Source organism: Manacus candei, unplaced genomic scaffold (genome assembly GCF_025592945.1).
Source record: "Manacus candei isolate 608988 ecotype Guabito, Panama unplaced genomic scaffold, ASM2559294v1 h1tg000014l, whole genome shotgun sequence".
NCBI classification, from domain to species: Eukaryota; Metazoa; Chordata; class Aves; order Passeriformes; family Pipridae; genus Manacus; species Manacus candei.
The window spans coordinates 17,408,055-17,425,362 of NW_026138062.1; the positions used below are offsets into that span (position 1 = coordinate 17,408,055).

At 37.3% G+C, this 17,308-nt stretch overlaps 1 protein-coding gene across 1 annotated transcript in view; it reads left to right on the forward strand.

The window, feature by feature from the left end:
• Nucleotides 1-888: 888 nt before the first annotated feature.
• Nucleotides 889-17,308, forward strand: part of COG6 (component of oligomeric golgi complex 6) — a 52,387-nt gene continuing 35,967 nt past the window's right edge. The window contains exons 1-7 of the mRNA XM_051780473.1: nucleotides 889-1,048; nucleotides 1,611-1,754; nucleotides 2,111-2,182; nucleotides 5,567-5,625; nucleotides 14,399-14,510; nucleotides 16,534-16,616; nucleotides 16,849-16,919. Of these exons, the coding sequence (XP_051636433.1) occupies nucleotides 914-1,048; nucleotides 1,611-1,754; nucleotides 2,111-2,182; nucleotides 5,567-5,625; nucleotides 14,399-14,510; nucleotides 16,534-16,616; nucleotides 16,849-16,919 (676 nt within the window). The 5' untranslated portion in view covers nucleotides 889-913. The remainder of the gene's footprint in view (nucleotides 1,049-1,610; nucleotides 1,755-2,110; nucleotides 2,183-5,566; nucleotides 5,626-14,398; nucleotides 14,511-16,533; nucleotides 16,617-16,848; nucleotides 16,920-17,308) is intronic.

Here is a 17,308-nt window from a genome sequence, read left to right on the forward strand (position 1 = left end):
CATGCCATGGCTGCAGCATGAGAGTGGGGCACATAGCCAGGCTCCTGCGGGTGTTTGGCCCATACCATCAACAGCAGCACTGCCACAGGGCCCTGTCCAGGCTGTCCAGGGAGCAAAGCCACTGCTGCCATGGAGCGGGTCCCACTATGGCCCCAGCTGCCAAAGCCACATCTCCTACACACCAGAGCAAGAGGCAGCTCTGCTGACTTATCACTCTCTCCAACTGCCTGGAGTTGTAGCCAGGTGTGGGGTGGCCTCTTCTCCCAGGGAACCAGCAACACAAGGACATGGTCTTAAGCTGTGCCCGGGTAGGTTTAAGTAAGACATTAGGAAGAATTTCTTCACAGAAAAGGTCATTAGATATTGAGATGGGCTGCCCAGAGAGGCGATGAAGTCACCTGTGTTTAAGGAAAGACTGGATATGGCACTTAGTGCCATGGTCTAGTTGTCATAGTGGTGTTCGGTCAGATGTTGGACTCGATGATCTCAGAAGTCTTTTCCAGCCCAATTGATTCTGTGATTCTGTGCTCTGGAGCTGCGAGGAGAGCTCAGATGTTCACCTCTGTGTCAGTAAATGCACAGCCGAAAAAAGACACCTCCTCATTTTGACACACTTCTACAGCTACTGCTATTAGCTTATGCAGTAGAGATGCCATTTATTTTTCCTTCCTAGATGTGCTCATAACTAAAGCATTGATTTCATTAAATAAATACAGCTATTCGGCCTCAGGAAGTGAACCCTCTTGCTCATCATCAACCCCAAATCTTTTATTTATTCCCCTCAGTGCCACTTGTGCCAGGCGATGCCTGGCTCCACGGCCGGCCTGCGCTAGGCCGGAACCAAAGCCTGGGGAGCGCGTTTCCGCCGGAGCTGGTCCGTGCCGGGGCGCTGCGGCCGGAGAGGGCCGCAGCCATGGCCGCCGTGGCCGACACGGCCGCGCCGCAGCCGCCCACCGCCCCCGGGCCGGGGCTCCCGGCCGCCCCCGGCACCAACCCCCTGTCCCGCAAGCTCAACAAGATCCTGGAGACGCGCCTGGACAACGACAAGGTGGGTCGGGCGGCGGCTGAGGGACGGGGCGGGGGCCGGATGAGCCGTCAGGGGCCGCGGGCCCCGACAGGCTCCGCGGCGGGGGGCGAGTCCCGCCGTACCCTCAGTTCCGCTGCGGAGCTGCGGGCGGCCGCTTGCAGCATTAATTACGTATAGCATTGGTTCTCGCTTCTCCAGCGACATGCCACGCTCCTGTTTCATCCCCTCTGATCGTAGGGAGGTTTGTATCGCTTACCTCGGAGGGCACTTCTCAAGTTTTTTGCTGTTTAAATGTTTTCTAGCTGTGAATAGGTCATTCCTTTACAGAAAGTAATCTTACTGTTTAAAGCTACTCTAAAATAGCAGACAAAGTTGTCTGTTAGAAGAAGAAAGGCTCAGCAATTATTTTGGTTGTTTGCCACCTGATCCGCAACATGTTTAGGTAGTTTTTCCTCTAAAACCATTTATTACGTTTGTTTTATTTTTAATAAGACCATGAACTTGGGATGGTTACAGACTATTTAACCTGCTTCTTTGTAACTGTGTCCAAAGTTAAGATTTTTTTTTTCTTAATATATTCTAGGAAATGCTGGAAGCACTCAAGGCTCTCTCGACCTTTTTTGTGGAAAACAGTTTGCGCACCCGAAGAAACTTGCGTGGAGACATTGAACGACGGAGCTTGGCCATAAATGAAGAATTTGTGCACATATTCAAGCAAGTTAAAGAGGTAGCATTTTTGCAGCATGACTAGCTATCTTGCAATGTAATTTAAAGTGGAAAAATAAAGAAAAAAGGATTAAGAGAGATTTTGAGTGTCCAGGACAATTATACTTTTAGAGTAAAAGCGATACATCATTTGTTTCATTTAGTGAAAATGTTATGCAGAGGGATGTTATGTTTCAAACAGATAAAAGTCCCAAGAGAATGTTGATCTTTAGTGGTGCGTTCTTGGCATTGACTAACAGGGAACCTAGAGTGACTATGTTCCTTGTTACTTGGGCATCTAATTTGGTGGGATGGAGCTGGGCCCGGACATGGCATTTCTGACTTTAAACACAGTTACTGTTATTTGAACTTATTTAGGAACTTGAGAGTATAAACGAAGATGTGCAAGCAATGAGCAGCTGCTGTGAAGACATGTCCAGTCGTTTGAAGGTAATATACAAATAGATGTGCTTTAACTGATGAGGTGGGACTACTTTCTTTTAAACGGATAACCAATTATTTTTGGAGATTAACAGCAACACTGAGATGTTTCCATGGTATGCATATTATGCTACTTCAGGATATTAATATGCTTCACTTTCCTTGTTCAGAATATTTATCAAGGAAGTTTAATTTTTAATTTTAATTTTAATTTCTTCCAAATTGCAATTCAAAATGCAGCAATATACTTACTTTGAGAATAGCAATGTGATATCCATTTGTATGTGAGTGGAGAGGAAATATTCTATTAGATTGGATGTGTGTGAAATTAAAGGGTTAATTTGTTTATTTCCTTTTAAAATGCCTTTTGCATTGACTGCATCTATTGAGTTATGTGTTCATATAAATATCTCAATTACATTCATAAGAAAGTATCTTGTAATTCAAAGAGGGAAACAAGTCTGCTGTGCGTCTTCAATGTATTGGTTTTGTTTCATAACATTGTCTCAGAATGCTGATACACAACAAAACCAATTCTGTTTTCCTTTAATCCTGAATCCATAATAATCTGGATGGGGGGAAATTTGTGTTCTATAATACATTAATAAATCTGGTTTGGTTTTAGTGTACAACTTCAATATTCAATGCAGTGATGAGTATAAAAGGTTTATGGATGCTGAAGTGTAGATGTTTTGTCAAACTAATTATGTTCTTAATAGAACACGTAAGTTATAATATGTGAATAAGAGTCTTTCACTAAAAAATCCCGCGAAAACAGTTGTGTTTTCCTCTCCATATGTGTGTGTGTGGATATTAGATGTCCTTCTACTTAGATAAACAGGTTTCATAGTCATTGTACAAATGCTTGTAGCTTGATGAACTTGTATCAAAAAATGTGAGACTACAGTGTAGCCAACTGCAGTACTTAATTTTCAGTTTTGGAAGGAACTGGGTAATGCACCTCGGAGGTCTCAAATCTCTTTGAACACTGTTAACGTGGATGTGTCCCTAGCGCAGTTCAGGAGCTGTTAGACTAAACTCTTAGATGTGGAAATGAGTCAAGTGTCCATGCAGATATTTGCTCTTTTCTGTCTTTAGATCATGAAGTGTAACTATCCTCTCTGATTTTTGTCTTTCCCAGAGCACAGCCACCCCGCAGAGATTTCTTTTTCTGTTGAAGTCAGTAGGTAGTTTTGTTCTGTGCCCCACAGGAGGTTCCCTCTGGAGCCTTGTAGAACTCATAACTTGCCTCGATTCAATCCATGTTTTCTTTGTCTGTATGAATGTAAAGCAAGTTCATAAGCTCACAAATTTGCACTCAGTTGTGAAATACTCTGGTACTTTAACTGTAATAGGACACAAAGACTTGCAGGCATGTGCTTAAGCTGAATAAGAAGACATAAATGAACTAAGTAGAGCAAATAGAAGATATAAAGAGGAGGATATTTGGCATATAAGGCAGAAAAGTGTGCTAAGAAAAGCAGAACAAATATAAAGACATGAAAGGGAATATATTTAGATAAACCAGAAAGCTTTTTATCTTTGTTATTTTTTAAGTTTATAATACCATCTCATTCAAATAACCATATACTGTCAAATCTGATTTTTGGACAGTGGCTGAAAGGGAGAGAAGGAGGCAAGTGCTGAAATGGAATAAAGTGGGACTGAAGGATAATGAAAGTTTTAGTTACATACTGAGGTGGGGAGGAAGAGAAAAATAGGTTTTTTTGGATATACAAGAAACATCAAATACCAACTTTCTGATTTTTCTGTCATGTCTGACTCATTTCTGACACTTACGTTGTTTGGTTAGATATAAGCTCTTACATTTCATACATAAAATAATGACAATATCTGGCATGTATTTGAATGCATGTAAATATAAATTGGCTTCCTGATATATCTAACTAGATCCAGAAAAACCACTTTTTCATCCTTTCTGCTGTCCTACTATTAGCATTATTGTTGGTAATTGGTACTTCTGTCCAGAAAATACTGGAAAGGAAGCAAATTTGTTTGTTTGTTTTTTTTATTAAAATATGCAGCTCTGAAGAAAGTGATGGCAGAAACCAGTCTGGAAATAGTTCAGGTCTAGTCTTTTGTTGTAATGGTCAAAAGGTTTAAATTATGAATTTATTAAACTGCCTAAATATTATTGTTTATATAAGATATAAAAAGCTTAAAGATATCTTAAGTTATTTTGGAACTACTAAATGTTCAGTAAATTCTGTTGAACTTTTTATGAAGTTTGCGTGTTAGTTTCCTTTAGAAAATTCAGTGTGCATACGTACTTTTGTTAGCCCTCTCAGGAGTTTTAAGACTGGCATCTTCATTTCAGCAAATACTGTAATTTGGACCTAATACAATATTGAAATTATTCACACAGAATATCTTTATAGCCATTTCCACCTCTTCACTTGCAATATTATTCTATGCTGAATGCATTTTGATTGCAGGAATTTTTTTTGTAAAATCATCTTATTTTACTGCCTAGGGGATCATTGGGGGCATCCAGTGGGAAACCAACAATTCCAAATGTCTTTTATCTTTTTGGTGGACATTAAGTTTCAGAACTCTTTAACTTCGTTTGCAGCAATCCCTTTAGTCATGCAACTGCTGTCTGATGCAGAATTGTTTCTGCATGAATTCCCTTGCTTTGTCATTACTGAATATTTAGGACTATGATGAACTTCATAATCTTAAAATTGTAGAATCATTTATGTTGAAAAATATTTATAAGGTCAACAAGTCCAATCATTAACCCAGCACTGCCAAGTCCACCAGTAAACCATGTCCCAAAATGCCACATCTACACATCTTTTAAATACCTTCAGGGATGGTGACTCAGCCACATCCCTGGGCAGCCTGTTCCAATGCCCGACCACATTTTCGGTGAAGAAATTTTTCTTAATCATTTTTCTTGGTCCTTACAGCTCTGTAAGCTGCTTGGACTGTAGAGCTGAGCTTGCTTAGACTAGCAGAGCTGTTTTCTTCATCTTGTCTGAAAAGTCTGGACGGACACTGCTACTGGGCAGTTTAGCATCCAAAGGAATCTTTTTCATTTTTCATTTTGTAAGAGCAAACAGTTTACAGTTGATGAACAAACAAAATAAGCAGAACTATTTCTAATACTTGCAGTGTTTCTGTATTTTGAATATAAATGTATATAAACATGAAAATGTATATGGATAAGGATAATAATTTATTTTTCCTGCCTGAAATAGGGAGAGTTAATGAATACTTGTTTAAAGAAGGCCTTTTGTTTCAAACAGTACACTCTTTAGATTGCTTATATTTGGAAAGTTTCAAAAGTATTACAGATTTTAAAGATGGTGTAATACATTTGATGTGTTTGTATTTTTCACATGCTTCATATTTCTAATTGTATTCTAGGCAGCAAAGGAACAAACCCAGGACTTGATTGTAAAAACCACAAAACTCCAGGCAGAAAAGTATGTATACCACCTTATTTATTTGATGGAATTTTCTTCTAGATGTGATCCTGCCACTTCTATTTTTGAGTAATGACTTTGGGGTTTTTTTTTAACACTATCAGTGTTTGTAGCTCAACTGGAATAAAAATATTGCATTCTGAGTTTATTGCTAGAGGATCCAAAAAGGTAAGAATGTGTGTTATTGCTTATTTCAATAAAAATTGGCTTTTTAGGGAAAAGAATCAGTTACAGTGACACATGCTAGATATGGATGTGCTTTACCTACTGTCAGTTGATAATGTAAATTATATTGTGTTGTAGCAGATATGGACCAACTCAATGTCTCATCAGTTTGACAGGCTTCTTGTTGCTAATGCTTTATATCCAGTGGAAATCATTCTCTGGTTCAGGGATTGTATGAGGGAACGAAAAGCTGAATTCTAACCTACTCTGCCGTACTTAAAGCTAACTGTAAAATACAGAAGTGCTGTTTAATGAGCCTAACACAGGTCACTTTTTCCCTTGGTTCTCCAGCCTCCTGTGGAAAAAAAGATTTGTATTTTGCTCTTGTCAGTATATTTATTCATGGGAACGGGGATAATGGCCTATGACAGATGCAAGTAGTCTTTATTGTTTTTATGGCTAGGATATGTGGTTTTACAGCTTTACATTTTCTCAGTGTAGAAGAATGAATCTCCTTGTTTTATGAGCTTTCTTATGAAAATTATATAGTTTTCTGGAAGTTAGAAATAATTATTTTCAGTAATAAGTTTGTAGTAGAAATTACAAGTTTGGATAGCTCTCAGTGGGCTTTCAGAATCAGTAGGTTCATCTTGTGGACTTCGATAGAAAGTAGTTTATGTCCTGTGGAAGTCTGAATGTGAAGTTGGAGTCTAATCTGTACGCATTTTGAAGGTTGAATGTAGAATAACTGCATAAAATGCAATGCTGGTTCATATAAAGTGAAGGATTTGGTAGAGGCACAATTTATGCAAGTGAACAGAAGTAAAGTCTTTGAAAATTTGTCATTTTGAATGTGAGTATATAATGTAATAGGACAGAGAAGTGGTCATATATTTTACAGTCTCAAGAAAAGGAAATGCTTTGATGCCTTGTTCAGAAGGAGAATGGAAGATGTTAAGACCAATCCCAAGTGGTGTATGTCTAATTGGCCTTAAGTTCCATTAAAGGAGATTATGCAGGCAGTACAGCAGCATTTCCACAATATAGTCCTTACTCACGCAATCATTTACTTAAAAGACTTCCTGCTAATTCCTTTAAAAGACAGAACATCCCCCTAGTGTGAAGAGGGGAAAAAAGTTTAGGAAGTAGCCTGTCCTTCTAAGGGTCTCTGTGACCTCAGAGTGTATATGTAGGAATAAGTATATCATGAAGTACCCATGAGCAGAAGCCAAGAAGTACTTGTGATTCTACAGTCTGATGGTTTTGGAAAATTCGTAGTGCCATTTACTATCAAAGTAAACTTTTTTCCCTGTCTAAACTTACAAAAAATTTAGTTAAAAGCTACAGTGTGAGGGCTGCTTTGTTCCTTTTGGGACCTTTTAATCATCTTTTATTTTAACTTGTTAATTAACTGTTTGTTCTGATGCATCCCATTGGTTCACATCAGGCATGTGAAGAGGCATCTGCTACCAAATGTTAGGGGTTTCTTAAGAGCTGAAATCTTGCCTACAGTCAGAAAAAATACAGGTCTTAAGTTCCTGATTCCTTCAACTTAACAGGTGACATTTTTTAAGCCAACAAAGGAGTAAATGGTGAAACTGTAAGGGCATGGCTTCTCTGTCTCCTAAGGGTTGTCCTAAGATGCTGTCTGATTGAAATGTAGATACGAAAGCTGGACCTGTTCTATTATCGTCTTCTATTATGCTTAGCATTTATCTGATTACTTTAGCTTTTCCTTTTTTCCTTGAAACTGAGACTTATCACAACTTAATAGGACCATGTAGCATGAAATAAAGTAGTCCAGGACATCCAACCCATCTCTCCATTACATAAGGTTAATTTATTGCTGTTCAGTAACCTAGAGTCTTGAATAGAATGTTCATTTTAATGTATTTCATAACAAACTTCTACAGTAAAGAAAAACTGAGGTAGTTAATTTAGACAATTTCTGGGAATTGTCAAAAATCCACTTCCATTTCATTATCTTCACTAGATTTCTGTACGCTGTTTGCTTTCAGGTTGCATTGGATGTTTTATGTATAGTAGCGAGGCGATTAGTTTGTTTTCAGACAACCTCCGCTGTTTTAGAAGATGTGGGTTTGTGTAATTGCTATTGCTAGTAGGGTGATAGAAAAAGGATGTTGGTCCTCGAAGTGAGATTTTAATAATAGCTTTGTCTGACTTGTTGGTTCTCTTGTTGTACCTGACTTTAGTTCTTTTCTTTCTTGGTATGAAGCTGAAAACTTACTTGCAATACTAAACTACTTCACCTTGCATCAGGAACAAGTGTTCCCAAACCAGAGAAATAACTGTTCAGTTCCAAAATACTGTATGCAGAATGCCAGTAGCCTGGCTTCGTAGTAATTCTGCCAGCCACTTAATGGTAAGATATGCACGATTGTTTTTGAGGTTAGCCACAATTGTGGATGTAACAGTTGAGGAGTAGTTTTCTGGACGTAAAGACCATAATACTCTGAAAACTATTATGAAAAAATGAGAATGGAAATGGCTTGGACAGATATTTTTGAGTCAGGCTGATGGTTCAGAGCTTTCATTGAGATTATGCACTTGAACACCTTTACACCTTCTCTTATTTTGCTACCCTCTCTTAACTGTGTTCTTAAACACAAAATTTGTGTTTCAGAGCAAAACTTGTGTTTTAATGTCAGAGTCCTTGTTCGTTATGTTGATTCAAAAAAAACTGGTTTACGTAGCAGTGGGATTGTTTCACTTTTTAAAAATCTGTTAAGTATGAATCCCAGACAGGAATATATTCCCTTTCCCCCCATTTGGAGTCTGGTGTGTTTTGTCTGGAAAAAAAACCCCATCTCACATTGGATTGAGATGTGACAGGGGGCTAGGACTAGGGAATTTAGATTTTGGGGCTATCTCAAACCATGACACACTGTTTACTTCAATTTGTTTTAATTGAATTCCATTCAGACTTGTTCTTTACTTAAATTCAACAAATGCTGTTCTTGGAATTAATGATTTGACTGTCACCTCTGTGCTCAATACAAGGTCAGAAGTCTTAAGAAAAATATTTCATAGTGGACATCTGCTTCAGTAGTGCTGCACTATTGATCTCTCATGCTTATCTGTTGGTGATGCCTTTTTCCTTTTCTAAGAAATATATTTTTTTGTTGTAGTCACTTTGGACATGATGCAGGAAGTTCAGCACTATTAGTAGCAGGTTAGAGAGGTTTGATTTTATCAGCGTATGCTGAGAAAAGTGGTGATCTGGTGGTTTGCATTGATGAGATGTATTTCATGTGTTGACCTTTTGAAACTTGTAATTACATTTATTCCCATGAATAAGCTTCATGAGAAAAAGCAGTGATTGCCTAAACTTAATTATAATTGGATGTGTGGGGGAGGGTGAAGACTTGAAATTCTGAGGTTGATTTTCTTTCCTGATTTGTACCAAGTTAAAGCATGTGTTACAAAGTGTAACAGAGGAATAAAACCAGCTAGAATGGATCTGAAAATAAAAAAAACCAAAACCTAATTTGTCACATTCTAGCCGTGACTAGCAGAGAAAGTGCAAAACCTTATTTTTTTCCACTTTTCTACCTGGCAACCATGTACTCTGTTGAGACATGAGGTACTCTTGGGCAGTATGAAATGGGATGTGGTCTTACAAGTCAAGAAGCATTCATCAGAAGTGCCAAATCAGTTACATTATACCATTTCTGACTCATGTTTGTCTAATCTGCTCTTAGAGGAGAAGCCCAGGAACAGAAGAGCCCATGGTCTGCACTGGAAGTTGATTTTGGTTCTTTATTGTTTTCCTACTCTGATTTAGTTCTCCTTTTGCTGCAGGTTAAGCTCATTTGTTCTGATCGTATTCCAGGTGGATGTAGAGAACAGTGTTTTAATTTCATGCCTTTGGCAACATTTTTGAATTTGATGGCAAATTTGAAACCAGACTAAGCAGGCCTGCTTCAAGTGCCGTTATATCAGATTTCATAAAAGATAAGCTGAAGAAGAAATCAGTCTGTTTGATATGGGAGTATCTATTAGCTCATCTCTACAAAATGGAAAAGAATCTGTTCACCGGAAATGCACTCCTTTTTAATTTAGTCTCTGTGCACAACTTAGAGACCATATCTTGTATCTTAACCGTTGCTGAACACTGATTTACCCAATAAGTGTGTGTGTCTATATATATATATACATACATATATATATATATATATCACATGATTGCTGCGAAGTTCTGCAAAGTTATGAATATGAATTATTTGTCCAGACTATTCTGTAGATACATACCCATCACGTTTATAGGAAACCTAATCAGTATGAAAGTAGAAAATTACTGAATTCCATGAATTTATTTACAGTATATAAGCTTTTTTATTCTAGTGTTTAGTAATCTGTTTGGTAAGATTTGAATCATTTCGGTGCAGATGTGTTGCTTAACTTTGGATTTAGTCTTTTTGATTTTTCCCTATTTATTCTTTGAGCAGAATGTATTAGATGAGAGGACGGTAGCATTGCAGGCTATCTCTCTTTAGGATCGGGATTACAGGTGGGAGAAGGTCAAGTCCACATTCCTGCTGCCACCTGTTATTTGCACGATGACCGTGATAAAATCATCAACGGTTCAACACATGACTAGTGCATTATTTTTACATTTTGTATGTGTTGCTATTTGTGGAACACTTTCTCCAAAAGCTCATTCTTTCCAGTAAAAGCCTTTCCATGATTTCCAATCTAATTCTTGGATATAAATTGACTGGTTTCTCATATTGTCCTTTATCTTAATTAGAGCTTCCTTCATCTCCTGTGTTAAATTAGGTTTTCTATTCCCATGATCATCCTGCAAGCTCTGGTGTAATGGGAGTCCATTGTTTTTGAACACAGATGATCAGGATTGTGATCTGTTTTCCAGATGAGGTCTCACTAAAGCCTTACTTACTATTACTGCTGTTTTCCTGTATCGTGGAAACGTTAGACAATTCACTCTATTTTCTGTGCCTCCCTATTTTTTAATTGAGAAAATTTCATAGTTACTTTCTGTGATGAATTGGTCACTGAATACCTTCTCACAGTATTTTAGTTTTCCTTTAATAAGAGATGTGTTTGTGCACCTGGTATTGAAGAATGCTTCCTAACACTTACTTGTGTGCAAATGTTTTGTTGTGTAGTCTTGTATATTTGCCTTTCACAAAAACCATCAAAGAAATTTTTGCAGCTGCTGCTGAAAAGCAGACTTTATACAAGTCTGTTAAAGATGGTTGTTATTTCTTTATGAGGTAGAAATACTCCATCATTCTGAGGCTTTAAAAATGTGTTGAATCCTCAGTATCGCAAATGGAAAATAATTCAGAATGTGCTGCTCTGATTCATCCTAGGTAAAGGAAGCTAGCAGATTTTTATGCTGTATTTAGTGGCATGATAAAATAAGTTCGGAAAATTCTGCTTCTCCTCCACCTCGTTTTTGAGCTGTCTTGGTGATAATCCCTACTAACAGTGCACGTTTGTGTTTGATTCAAGGGAAAAATGCACAAAGTGCATACTTTTCCCAGCCTTTTCAGTTCTCTTGCAAAAGAATTCTGTCTCCCTGGTAACGATTAAAACTGGGGAAATTGCTCTTTGTTGGAATCCCGTCCCCCGCCCAAGCTCCAAAGTCTTCCAGCACTTGGCACTTCCCCCTTTGCATCAATGCAGTATTCCCATGATCTGTTAGTTTTGTTCCTTTATGGAGGAATGACTTTGGTAAAAGAAAAAAAAAACAACTTTGGGATAACAGCACAGTGTAGCCTTTCCTCAGCTGTACTGTACTGCTTAGAACACAATTTAAAATTATTATGTCTGCACAAAGGCCAGTGTGTCTTGAAATGTCCAAGTGTCTGCACAGGTAGCAACTGCAGTGGGTTTTATGTAAGATGACCCTACTCTAGCTTTTGTTGTTACTTGCATTGTGTTTTGTATGGCACTTATTGCAGTGAATTGGCTATAGTAAACTTGAAGGACATTTTGATCCATTTCCCTGCTTTAATGGGATTGATTAAATTCTGGTTAAATACCTCTTAGCTTATGTCTGAGGAAATACATATATATATATGTAGAAATTGAATAGCTGTGTGAGTGTACTGGTCTCAGTAATACTGTATACTGCCAGGTAAGGATCAAGGGTATGTCCAACTTACATATTTTGTTCCTGATCCATCATCTAGGATCTCTTTCTCATGCAGATTGATAACCAAGGAAACTTTCATAGCCATCACAAGCAGAGCTAGCTAACCTGAGTTCTGAAAGTGCATAGCTTGTTGAAATATCATGTTCTTTATAAAAAGCCCAGAAGAAATAGCTTTATCAAAGTTCAGATACATGCTTTTGTTTAGGATAAATGTTTGTCACCACTTCCCAGTCTCTTGAGAAAGGGAGGTGAAACATTGCTGCCCCCTTGAGGTTGATATCTTGTGTTTATGCTGTGAAACTTTTAACTTGCCAGTGTGCTAGAGTTTAATGTATTGACTCTGTTTTATAAAAGTTAATTATTGGGAGTGTGCAGAGTGCATCAGTGAGCAGTTATGGCAGATGCTAGCCCAAGACATGGCCAGGGATGAGAATGTCTTTAACACACGGTGTTGGATCAAACCTTGTTCTCTGTAATAGCAAAAAAGCAATGGGAGGAGGACTGTGAAGAGTGAGCACTTGCAGAAGGAGAGACGTTGACAAGCAAGGTTGTTTGTTTTTTTTTATAACCCCTGTGTTTATGGGAGATCTTGTTTCAATTGAAACCAAAAAAGGTCTTGCATTTGCTTTCTCTTGTCTCTTTCCTACCTTCCTTTTCTTTTCTATTGGGAGGAATAATCCAGTGTAAGTATTTTCAGCTTTATGGATTGATATTAAATTGAGATTTCCATCACAAGAGGAGAGACTTGAAACAACTATTAAAAGTTAATTCACTAAATTACATTGTCTATTGTTTCAACCAAATCCGATGATGGCAACATTGAGGGATTAGACTTGCTCAGCACGATGGAATGAAACAGGAATGTGCCATTGAAAACAACATCACTGCATGAAATTATAAGTGTCCTTGCCTAGTTTTCAATTTGAGTAGCTGTCATATGCCTCTAGGGTTTTTTTGAGTCCTAGTATTTATCAGTATGATTATTATTTGTAGCTGACTATTGAAATGACCTCTTTTTATACCCCAGAAGAGTTCAGAAGTGTAGTTTTCATGAGCAGTTTCATAGCAGCAATGAACTACCTAGTCATTGCCAACTTGTGTCTGGCAGCTCATGGTACTGACACACCCCTTAGTACAGCAGAGGTGCATATATGGATGTTAGTACCCCACAGACCCTGAGCACAGACTATGGTCTGTGGGGTATTAGAAAATATTAGAAAATACAAGTAATCTCCACCCCCCTAAAATAAAAACTTTTACTGTTTTTCCTGCCAGATTTGTTCCCTGATCTGATTCACTACATGATAGTATAAAGAATGGTTCTGTCACAGTGGGAAGGGCATTACAGGGCAGGGCTGAGCAGGGATAGCTGAGGCAGCCTAAGCAGCATGGCTTATGCATCATTGATGGAATATATTACTACAGAGCAGACCTGATCCATCTTCTGTCTCTGTTGCTAGAAAGGCATAGTTATCCTCAGAAAATCACAGGCCTAATATTGAGTTAAAAATACTCTTGTTAATATCTTCTTGTCTGTTTCATGTATGTTTTGTAGACTACTTCTCTTGGTACTTTTCCTCTTACACCTTGACCTCCTTTCTTCAGATTGAAAATTTACTGAATGTGTTATAAGTAGTGTTTTTCCGTTCTCCTTCCGCTGTGTTGCAAAGTACTGTGGTGCATGGATGCAGCTGCTGCCATTGGCTGTTTAATTGGTCAAAATCATTCTCCATTGCTCTTGTTCTTTCCTTAGGAGACATTCAGCTTCACAGAGCCCTTAAATTTGCAATTGTAGAGTTGATTTAGAGAAATTAAGTGGATAGGTTTATTTGAAGCATTGCTAATAACTAATTAGTGTCTTTTCAATGTCCTGAAAAAGTAGTCTTTATTTCCTGGAATGCAAATCCTCTGTTGCTGCAGGAATCTCGGTCCATTTCATTTGTGTCCTTCTGTGGTTATAAAGGTGTGTGACAAAATGTGTGCAGGAAAATGCTGCCCATGAGATGGGCATTTGCATATTACATCCCTGCTGTGTCCCAGCTGTATGTTGTTACAAAGAAATGGATCTAGTCTGTTAATTTTCTCATTTTGGGTGCTACAACTTTTTTTGTGTCTCTCTAAAAACCCAGAGACACAGAAACCCCATTCTTTCCTTGACGAATTTGAAAGGCAAGCATTACAACTGTACAAGCACAAAGTATCTGAATTAGATAACTTATGATACCAATACTAAAATAATATTTTTTTAAAGAACTTAGTAATGTCTTTACTGAATAATCTATGTAAGCTTAATAGAAAACCGTATGTGAAGAAGCAACTCAAGTGTTTGATGGCAGGAATGTACTATTATAGTTTTGTAACACCAAGTTCTGATGGTGATTATATTTCCATGAGTATGAAAATTAAAAATAAATCTGAGATAAGCATAAAAGCTAATGTCCTCTTCACTTTGTTTTATTACAGTCAGAGATTAGAAATGAAAGCACAAGTTGCAGATGCATTCATAGCAAAATTCCAACTGACACCGGATGAAATGAACCTGCTTCGAGGCACGAAAGATGAGCCAATTACTGAGGTAGCTCAATGAACATTAAAAGCTTTGCCCTGAACTAAAATGTAGAAGTGCCCTAGCTGAACTGTACATGAGATCTTATTTGCAGTTCGCAATTTAATGTTTTATGGAAGAATGTACCTTTTAACAGCATGGTGAATTTCTGATGAGTTTGAAATATGTGGTTAAAGATTCAAGTATAGAGAAGGAAAATCAACATTAAATTCTAGTTTGTGTAATGAGTTTAAGGGGCAAATGATCTCTCAAGTGGTTCTACGCTTCAAAAAGACCTTTATGAAGTCTAAATTTTCAGTGAAGATGTTTTGAAACTTCACCACACTCACATAAGGCAAATGAGAAGCTCGCAGCTCTTCAGTAATATGTAGTACTGCATGTGTGTGTACATTTTGCATACTCATGTATATAGGTATTCAGTGACTTGAGACATATAAGCTGAAGCTTTCCATGAATATTACTTGGTTGATGAAGATATGAGGTGCTGACTCACTTCTAGCCACCTTCCAAAAACACTATATGTTTATAGTTTGAATAAGAAGGCACATTGTTCTGCAGTAAAAGCAAACTGAATAGTAAGAGAATTGAGTATATTTAATGGATTTTTTTTATTATTGTAATTGCATGGAAACCTTCACTTAAATCTAGACTGCCTGCTGAGATACACTATCTCGATTCCACAGGCATCCTGTTTGCAGTTAAAGCGTTACTAAAGATATGGAACTGATAACCATAAACAGTGCTAATGAAAGCATAAATGGAATGTGTTAAATGATTGTGCACTTGAGTAATTGCTGTGTGCTTTTGTACCGCTATTGCCATGAAAGAACATTCAGGTTTCTAGAAAGCACGTTGCAGGGAACAATGACAGCAATGCTGTGCCAGTTATTCAGTGTTTGGTTTGCAGCAGAATGAGGAATAGGTTTTTTGATACTTGGTCTAAAAAATATGCAGAGGTAACTGAGATACAGCAGTTGTGCTACTTTAGCTGGCAGACTTCACTAATATCATCTGTGTGTATTTCCCCTATGTTAGAGTCAACCAGTGCCCTTAAAACATCTTAGTCAGGCTTCTGTTTTGATATTTTTTTTTCCTGAAGGAAAAGTGGTTTACGTTTTTATAAACACGGCCTTCAACAAAACTGGTGCAAGGCAGTAGGTTAAATTGGCCTACTTCACTTAGAATATTTCTATTTTATGTGATGAGCCAAAATGAAACTACTTTCCCGAGGCAAACTGTTCATATCACAAAAGATATAACAAATAGTTGTATCTGAATTAGCTGGTCTCCTCCATCATGTTTGAAAGATGACTTGGTTACAAGATGTGTTTGAAAATGTTATTGGATTTCCATTTGCTTTCTGAAACAGTAACAATATAACCCTTTTGACCATATGTCCATCTCTTCTAGTGTTCTTTTTTTTTTTTTCTTCACTGCCGCTGCTGAATTATTTGGGGGGAAGGATTGTTCTGGAAAACCTAGGTCCATTCTGTTGTGAATGTTTCATGTTTTTTAAGAAATTGTAACCCTATTTTATGAATACAACAAATATCAACCTGTATTCATTGTACTTTATAGTGTTTCAGTTTGCTCTTAAGTTGCTAACATTAATGGGAGACAATGTAATGCATAGTAGTGTTCTCAAAATCTCCTGAAACTGTTAACTAATAACTGTGAAACACACACATACTACATAAGGCAGGTTAAAAACATGTCTTTACTGCATTTTTTTCTTTTTATTTTTTTTTATGGAAGAATAACTTGATGCAATGGGAAACTAAAAAAATACTAAGGCTCTTAAAGTGGAATAATGAGGTGACAGAGGGGTGTGTGTTTTAAAAGCAGCTTTTGGGACACAGATTTTGGGACACAGACCCACAAGGAACATAAATATGGGATTGAAATGGGGAGTATAGAGGGCAAGAGCTTTGATTGAGAAGTTACTGCTTTTAAACACTGCTTTTATTTTATTTTATATTGTATTAATTTATTTTATTTCATATTATTTTATTTTATTTTTAAATTGATTTAGGATTTTTTCAAGGCTTTAGGACGAGTAAAGCAAATTCATGATGATGTCAAGATTCTCCTCCGGACAAATCAGCAAAGGGCAGGGTGAGTGCTACTTAAATGAGTGCAAGATAACCATTTACAGTTAAAAGCAGAAGTTAAAACAAGGTCTCATTCTTTACTTCATATGACTGTACAGAGTATTTCACAAAAAACCCCTAATAATAACATTTTAAAATCTTCCTAATTTTAATAATGGTATCTTTTATTTGACTTGCACCTGCCTTTGCTACCTAAAATAGTATTTGCAAATTAACTTTTTTTTTTTGCCTTGTAGCTTGGAAATTATGGAACAGATGGCTTTACTGCAAGAGGCATCTTATGAACGACTTTACAGATGGACTCAGAGTAGGACTAAGAATGTTTTTATGTTTATTAATATTGTTATGATGATTCCTTTAATTCCTTCATGTGGATCGAACTTAGCAAAAACCCGTTCCAAGATACATTAACATTTTGTTTTCCTTCTTAGTGAAAGATTTTTTATGACCCAAATAGTTAATTGGAGATTCTCTTTTTTTTTTTTGGACCAGTCTCATCACTATAAAAGTGTATTATTTATTTCTGTTTTTAGTAGATGATTTTCCAGAGAGTGGCTACTTCAGTTTGATAGTCCAAACAAATTGTCAATTCTATTGAATTTCATTTCCGTGCGGGTTAGAGGGAAGTTGTTATCTTGACCATTTGGTAGCAAGATCTAGTTTAGTGGGAGAAGTGGTGCATTACTTTTAAAAAAT